The sequence below is a fragment of the Triticum aestivum genome, chromosome 6B (genome assembly GCF_018294505.1).
Source record: "Triticum aestivum cultivar Chinese Spring chromosome 6B, IWGSC CS RefSeq v2.1, whole genome shotgun sequence".
NCBI lineage: Eukaryota > Viridiplantae > Streptophyta > Magnoliopsida > Poales > Poaceae > Triticum > Triticum aestivum.
In genome coordinates, this window is record NC_057810.1 from 194,827,849 (window position 1) to 194,834,885 (window position 7,037).

The 7,037-nt window shown below is 44.5% G+C and overlaps 1 protein-coding gene across 1 annotated transcript; it reads left to right on the forward strand.

Annotated features, from left to right (window-relative positions):
- Positions 1 to 2,668: 2,668 nt before the first annotated feature.
- LOC123136531 (probable receptor-like protein kinase At1g80640) lies at positions 2,669 to 6,476 on the forward strand. The gene is made up of 10 exons (XM_044555931.1): positions 2,669 to 3,431; positions 4,062 to 4,235; positions 4,319 to 4,563; positions 4,647 to 4,779; positions 4,906 to 4,969; positions 5,071 to 5,167; positions 5,276 to 5,378; positions 5,493 to 5,611; positions 5,777 to 5,866; positions 5,959 to 6,476. Exons 1-10 carry the CDS (start codon positions 3,212 to 3,214, stop codon positions 6,121 to 6,123), a joined length of 1,410 nt encoding a protein of 469 aa, XP_044411866.1. The 5' UTR covers positions 2,669 to 3,211; the 3' UTR covers positions 6,124 to 6,476.
- The last annotated feature ends 561 nt before the right edge of the window (positions 6,477 to 7,037 follow it).

Sequence of the window (7,037 nt, forward strand, 5' to 3'; positions counted from 1 at the left end):
AGTTTAAATTTGAATTTTTTGAATTGTGTGAATCACTAGTTTTTTAATAACTTTACTATAAAAATAGATTTTTGAGTGATTCTTTTTCCTGCTATTTAATATTACTGTGTTTTATCATTATATTCAAAAATAGATTTTGTTATTTTAGTTTCTAACACAAAAATTCTTTATGATAATTCTTTTTGCTATTAAAGTTTCTAACAAAAAAATTCATTATGAAAATTCTTTTTGCTATTAAAGTTTCTAACAGAAAAAATTCTTTCTAAAAATTGTTTTTGCTTTTAATGTTTTGAACAGAAAATACTTTGATAATTTTGGTTGCATAAATTTTATATAATTTTAGTTTCAATAATACTACAAGTTTATAAAAGTTTTTTGAGTTGATTCCTTTTGCTATTGGACTTTTATAAAAGCTTTTTAGTTGATTCTTTTTGCTATTGAAAGATATTATAGTTTTGTTTTAGTTGATCATAACAGAATATTTTAAATGATTATTTTTAGTTCATTCTTTTTGCTTAAGTAGTGTGGCTCGGGCATTTCCATCGAACACCTCATGTGCATAGGAGGTGAGCTAGAGCACCACAAAGCCCTCCCCTCGCCGGTCAGAAAAAACAGAGCAGTGTGGAGTGCTCTGCTCGCCGGCAAGGGGGTATATATAGGCACATCATTGGTCCCGGTTCATGGCTTGAACCGGGACTAAAGGACACCCTTTGGTCCCGGTTCAAGCCACCAATCAGGACCAATGGTGGTGGGCCAGGAGCGAGACCCATTGGTCCCGGTTCATCCCGCCAACTGGGACCAAAGGGGCCAGACGAACCAGAACCAATGCCCCCACGAGGCCTGACAGGCCCCTGGCCTCACAAACCGGGACCAATGACCCCATGGGTCCCTGTTCGTGACTGAATCGGGACTAATGGGCTTATCTGGCCTGAACGAAAGCCCTGTTTTCTACTAGTGTGACCAAGGGTTTACATTCTCAGTTCTTCCTTAGTTTTCGGTAAAGTCATTTGCATCTAGTAAGCTACCCGTGCAAGTACTATTTTTTTAGGAAATGTTTGTTTTTGCAACTCTAGTTTTTACCAATTTGTATTATGCCACTTTAAAAATTGTCATTTCATTTTTGGCACTCTTAGCTTTTGATATTGTATCACAATGTCTATTTTGTGGCAAAAGAAAAAAATGTATTCATTTCACTTTTCTCATTCTTAGCTTTTGATAATGTACCATAATTGCCACTCCGAAAATTTTACTTTTGCCACAAAATGACAAATTATGATACATTATCAAAAGCTAGGAATGGCAAAAGTGAAATGTCAAATTTTAGAGTGGCATAAAGAAAATTGGGAAAAGTAAAATGTCCAATTTTAGAGGGGCATAAGAAAATTTGGCAAAAGCTGAAGTGGCAGAAACAAAAATTTCCCTTTTTTGGACGGGAAAGCCCTGTGGCGCACTTTATTAAATTGTGAATAAACTTACATCGTTCAAAAGCTCATCCAAAAGAAAAGAAAAACTGTGAGGATTACCATGGCAAGATATTATAGAATTTGAATCAAAAGAATATTGTGCTAACTTGTGCGCAACTTGATTAGCTTCCCGCAAAGAATGCTTGAAAGAGGACGATCCCATCTTTCCAGGCAATTAAGAAGATTTCTACTAGGACGGCAGTATATGGACTCTAAATTTCGATGGATGGTTCTCATGCATGATTGAGGGCCAATTCTTATGGTGGCTTCTAGAATAAGCTGCAAAAAACTGCCCTTTATGCAGTTTATTCTAGAAGCCTAAAAAATTTTGTTGGGCTTCTAGAATAAGTCGGGTAGGGGCAGCTTAGCTTATACTGGAAGCTCAAAAAAGCTAGCAAAGGAACTGACCCTGAATTAGCTCCTGCGGGAAGACAGATTCCGGCGTTGTTGGTGAACATCCCAATCTCTGCAAAAATTCCAGGCGTCTCAGCCCTGCTATACCTTCAGCGGTAGGGTTACTAGTGAAAGGGTTCGTTAGCTAACCACAAGATATTTTATACAACTAACTGTTGTTAGCTTGTTGTAATCTCGCAACAAACCTTGTACTACTAGTCATTATCACGCATGTCATTCCTCACCATTTCCCCAAAGTTAAAGCTCTTGCACATAAAATAACCATCAGAGCTGTGTTTTTGCGTGAAATTCATGTATTGTCACTACTTATAAATCCTGATTGACGTAAGAAAACTTATAAACCCTGATATATATATATTATTCAATCTAAAACCTTGCGATTTTAGGCGTGGCAGGGGTGGCAGGTGAGGCGAGACGGCTGAGACGTCTGCCTCGTCCCGGATGAACCGTTGAGTGCCGAATCAATATCCATGGGCTAACCCCATTTGACTTCATGTCCGGAGTGCTAACGACCCCGTTTCTGCAGATCAATCAATCAGCGGGATTAAATGAAAATCGGTTCCTGTAAACGGAATCAAAGGCGTTTGTCCGTTCCAAACAAACACTGTACCGACGGGGCCGCGCCGCACCGGAGGAGGGAATCACGGAGCAACACCAAGGTTTGAAGCCGGCCGGTGTAGGGTGTACCACCACAGCATCCATCGATCGAACGCATCTCGCGCATGACCACCCCCGTAATCCGGAGCCAGCAGCGCCTTTCCGCAACTGCCACATGACCCCCCGCTGGCTTCCGCTCCATGCCTCCATCAACAACCCTACAGAAACACCACCCGTCCCCGTCCCCCCTCCGCACCGTGCTGTCAGTGCAGTCGTGCACCGCATCCCTCTCCCTCTCCCTAGTCCCTCCTGGCTCCGTTCCCCTCCCGCTGATCCAGGAGATCACCCCAGAGGCCAGAGAGAGAGAGAGAGCGGCAGTACTGGAATAGAAAAGGGAAACGGCGGGATCACTCGAGCGGTAACAGCGACTAGTATAAGCCGGGCGGGCAAGCCATTGGAGGAGTGCACACAAGAATCTCAGGGCGGGGGAGGGAGGAAGAAGACAAGGCCACTCCAACTGCCGCGGCTGCGGCTCTTTTTTTCACTTCTTTGGATCCCCTGACTGGGATGGTATCTTGTCAGACCGGCACAGGCTCTTGTGTTCTTGTTGTCGCCATTGTCTCCTCCCCAGGACCAGCCCAGGAGTAGAGAGAGAAGCTGAGAGAGAGAGAGGGGCTGAGCAAGAAGGAGAGAAGACAGAGGCCGACCCGCCGGGGGAGAGTGGGATACCAGGAAGGATGCGGTCAATGCCGGCGTCTCCATTGCCGCTCCTGACCCTCTTCATCATCTTCTTGCTGCCGCTGCTCTGCTGCCCGCTCGCGGCCAATGGAGGAGGGGCTCCGCCGCCCATGGCTTCCTCTCCGGCGGCTGCGGCTGCGTCCACGGCCGTCGGCGACCTCGTCTCCTCCAACGGCAGCGTCGCTGTGCCTCCGGCAGCCGCGGCGCCTGCTCCCTTTGGTAGGTCGGCAGCCAGCAGCGCAGCTGGATCAACGCTTTTTTTTTTACCCCCGTGTTCATTGTCTTCTTGCAGCGTTGTTTTTTTGGGGTCCCTGATTCTTGCCCTGTGCTATCACATTTGCTCGCCTGTGGATGGCCTCTTGCCAAATTCAAATTTGGGGAAACATTCTCTTGCCTGCTTCGTCCTTCTTTCAGAGATTTCAGTGCTGATTTGGTGGGGAAGCCATTTTGGTTCATTGGGAATGGTGGGGAAAAGTGCATCTTATCTTGGGATTATTTGTCCCCCAAACTTTGAGCAAAGGAATCTTTTCCGTGAATTTCAGTGCAAACTTAATCCGAGCGCACAGTTTTCTTCTTTCTTTTAGAATGGTTGGAAAAATTACTACAGCTGCTGCACTTTGTGCTCATAAAACTTGTCGAAATCTGAGGGGAAGCGACGCAAGGATCCTGCTAAGATCGTTGCATTAAATTCAGTTAAAGTGTTGCTGTTTCTTTTGGGCTTAATGGCAAAAGAAGGTTTGGCTTTGGGGTGCTCCAATTTTTACTCCTGGAAAAGGTTGATCTTTGCAAACGCCCAACCAAACACCCCAAGTGCGTAACTACCATCCTCCATTTGCCTCCGTGTTGCAGTGCTCACTGTGGAACTGGAGGAAACGCACCACCATTTGCGCAGGCAGATTCTCATCGCCGTCGTCCTCGCTTCCATCGCCGGTGTGATGATCGTCCTCGCTGTGCTTTTTGCCTGCATCGCGTGGCGGCGATATCGCGGAGCTCCAGACGACTTCAAGGACACCCAAAGCACAGGTCTTGATGCTCTTCTTGCTCTGTGTTAATTGGTTCTGATGTATCTAAGTGAGTTAGCTACTGATGTGCTTGCATTTGTGCAGATACCCAAAGGATAGCATTGGTGCCAATCTTGAGCAGGTTCAACTCATTCAAGGCTACCAAGAAGGGCCTTGTGGCGATGATGGAGTACGCGTCGCTGGAGGCGGCGACGGGCAATTTCAGCGAGAGCAATGTGCTCGGGGTCGGTGGATTCGGGTGTGTGTATAAGGCCAATTTTGATGGAGGGTTTGTCGCTGCAGTGAAGAGGCTGGGGTGTGAGGGGCAGGAGTACGAGAAAGAATTTGAGGTGGTGATTGTGTTCTACAGTAGTTGTTTTCAGATTGTTGTCTGGTCTTGCTAAAAATGTTTTGATTGTTGTTGATTTGGCAGAATGAGCTGGATTTGCTTCAGAGGATTCAGCATTCGAATATAGTGTCCCTTGTGGGCTTCTGCATTCATCAGGAGAACCGCTTCATTGTTTATGAGCTGATGGTGAATGGATCACTGGAAACACAACTTCATGGTAGTATATATTCCCATTAAATTATCTCGAGTTCCTTGTCTGAAAAAATGGAAACTATATTGAGCTGTGAAGTTGGATAGGTAACAAGTATTGATAATATTTCTTAATCCGTGTGGTTGCATCTAGGACCATCACATGGATCAGCTCTAAGCTGGCACATTCGGATGAAGATTGCTCTTGATACAGCAAGGTACCCCATCTTGTGCTTTCCTTCATTCTTGTGATTAAGTGTATTATTTATATGCTTACGATTGGTTCTCATAATATGCATCGGTAAACTACACTAACCAGGGGATTGGAGTATCTTCATGAACACTGCAATCCACCAATCATCCATAGGGATCTGAAGTCGTCTAACATACTTTTGGATTCAGATTTTAATGCAAAGGTATGACTGCTTATTTTAGTTCTGGTCAATTAAAATAGTACTATTGACCATAACTCATATCACTGAAAGGAAAAAGGAACAGTTCATTAATCGTCCGTCGGTGTGCAGATTTCAGATTTTGGCCTTGCAGTGACAAGTGGAAATCGCAGCAAAGGGAATCTGAAGCTTTCTGGTACCTTGGGCTATGTTGCCCCTGAGTACTTACTAGATGGTATGTTATGCCCTCTTTTTTCTTATGCCTCGGTCTGTGATTCTCTTTGTAGACTAAACCTTACTTAGAAGGGTGATGTTGTACTCTAATTACATGTAACCGCACTGAATTCAGGGAAGTTGACTGAGAAGAGCGATGTATATGCATTTGGAGTAGTACTTCTTGAGCTTCTTTTGGGCAGGAGGCCAGTTGAAAAGATGGCACCATCTCAGTGCCAGTCAATTGTTACATGGGTACACACTATTCTGATATGTGACATTTTGAAATTAGCTAGAATTGATCCAGTTAAACAGTGGGGAAATTCGCTAGAACACTTTAATTATTCACCGCCTGAATTCGGCAGATAAGTTCCATTCGCCTAATTCATTAGCATCTGACATATTTGGGTTTAAATTCAGGCCATGCCCCAGCTAATTGACAGATCCAAGCTCCCTACCATAATCGACCCTGTGATCAGGGACACGATGGATCGGAAGCACTTGTACCAAGTAATACCCACCACTGAAATTACTCATAACTGTTTCTTTATTTACATCTGTTGTCACAACTAACTAGTTTGATGTACTTCCCTACCTTTCAGGTTGCTGCAGTGGCTGTGCTCTGTGTGCAGCCAGAACCAAGCTACAGGCCACTGATCACAGATGTTCTCCACTCTCTGATTCCCCTGGTGCCCATGGACCTTGGAGGGTCGCTGAGGATCAACCCGGAGTCGCTTTGCACGACACGAAATCAATCTCCGTGCTGAGAAATAAAGACGAGAGGGGTACAATCCGTATGTGGCGATTCAGTGGGCTCACACCATCCAAATAGTTCAGATAGCCTGTGATGTTGAGTGCAGGTTATTGTTTCTTGCTCCAGTTGCCTTTCTTGGTGCTTGTCTGATGATGTGTTCCCCAACCTTATGAGACCTACACATACTTGTTGGTTGAGTTGATAGACTTTTCGGGTTCGCGAAGAAGAGGACCACACACCTGATCTTCCTCGCTGTATAGAGTTCATCTGTAATTTTTTCCTGTCCTTTTCTTTTTTCTTTGGCTCTGAACACCGCTGTATAGATTTGAAGATTTTCATACAATGAAAGAAATACTTGCCCAGTCAGCGTGCTGCATCTTGTTATCTGTAAAGTACCTAGTTTCTAATGCTTGCTTGATGCTTCGAGCTTGTTAAACCGTCTCGAGTTGGCGTTTGAAGAATGAGCCATGAGATCAGTTGCGTGGCCCAGGCAGTTCTTTGTTACCCTTGTTCACACTCTTGTTTGTACTTCGTAGTAACCTACCATCAAATAGCTTGCTAGAAATGCATTCTGTACAAGTTGCAATATAAATGTTTTTTTTTCTTTCCAACGAGACCTGTCATCTCAGACAGAGATTTGTGAAGACTTCTTCTTTGGGTTGGCACTTAGTCACTGGATTAGACAAACCTTCATTGTTAATTAGGTGCGACGGCTGCTAGCGGTCCGCTTTCTGAACAGTATATATGACATGTACATGGAGTCTGGAGAATCTTAGAAAGAGGTTTCCTTAAGCAAGTGAATCTTATAAGGTTAGTTGAGTTGTGGGAAACAGTGGCGGCAAGAGGAGACCCGATCATGTGCGCATTAGGTAGGAAATGAAGATCTTATCATACGATTGCTCTGTCATAGACTCATAGGCCGCACGA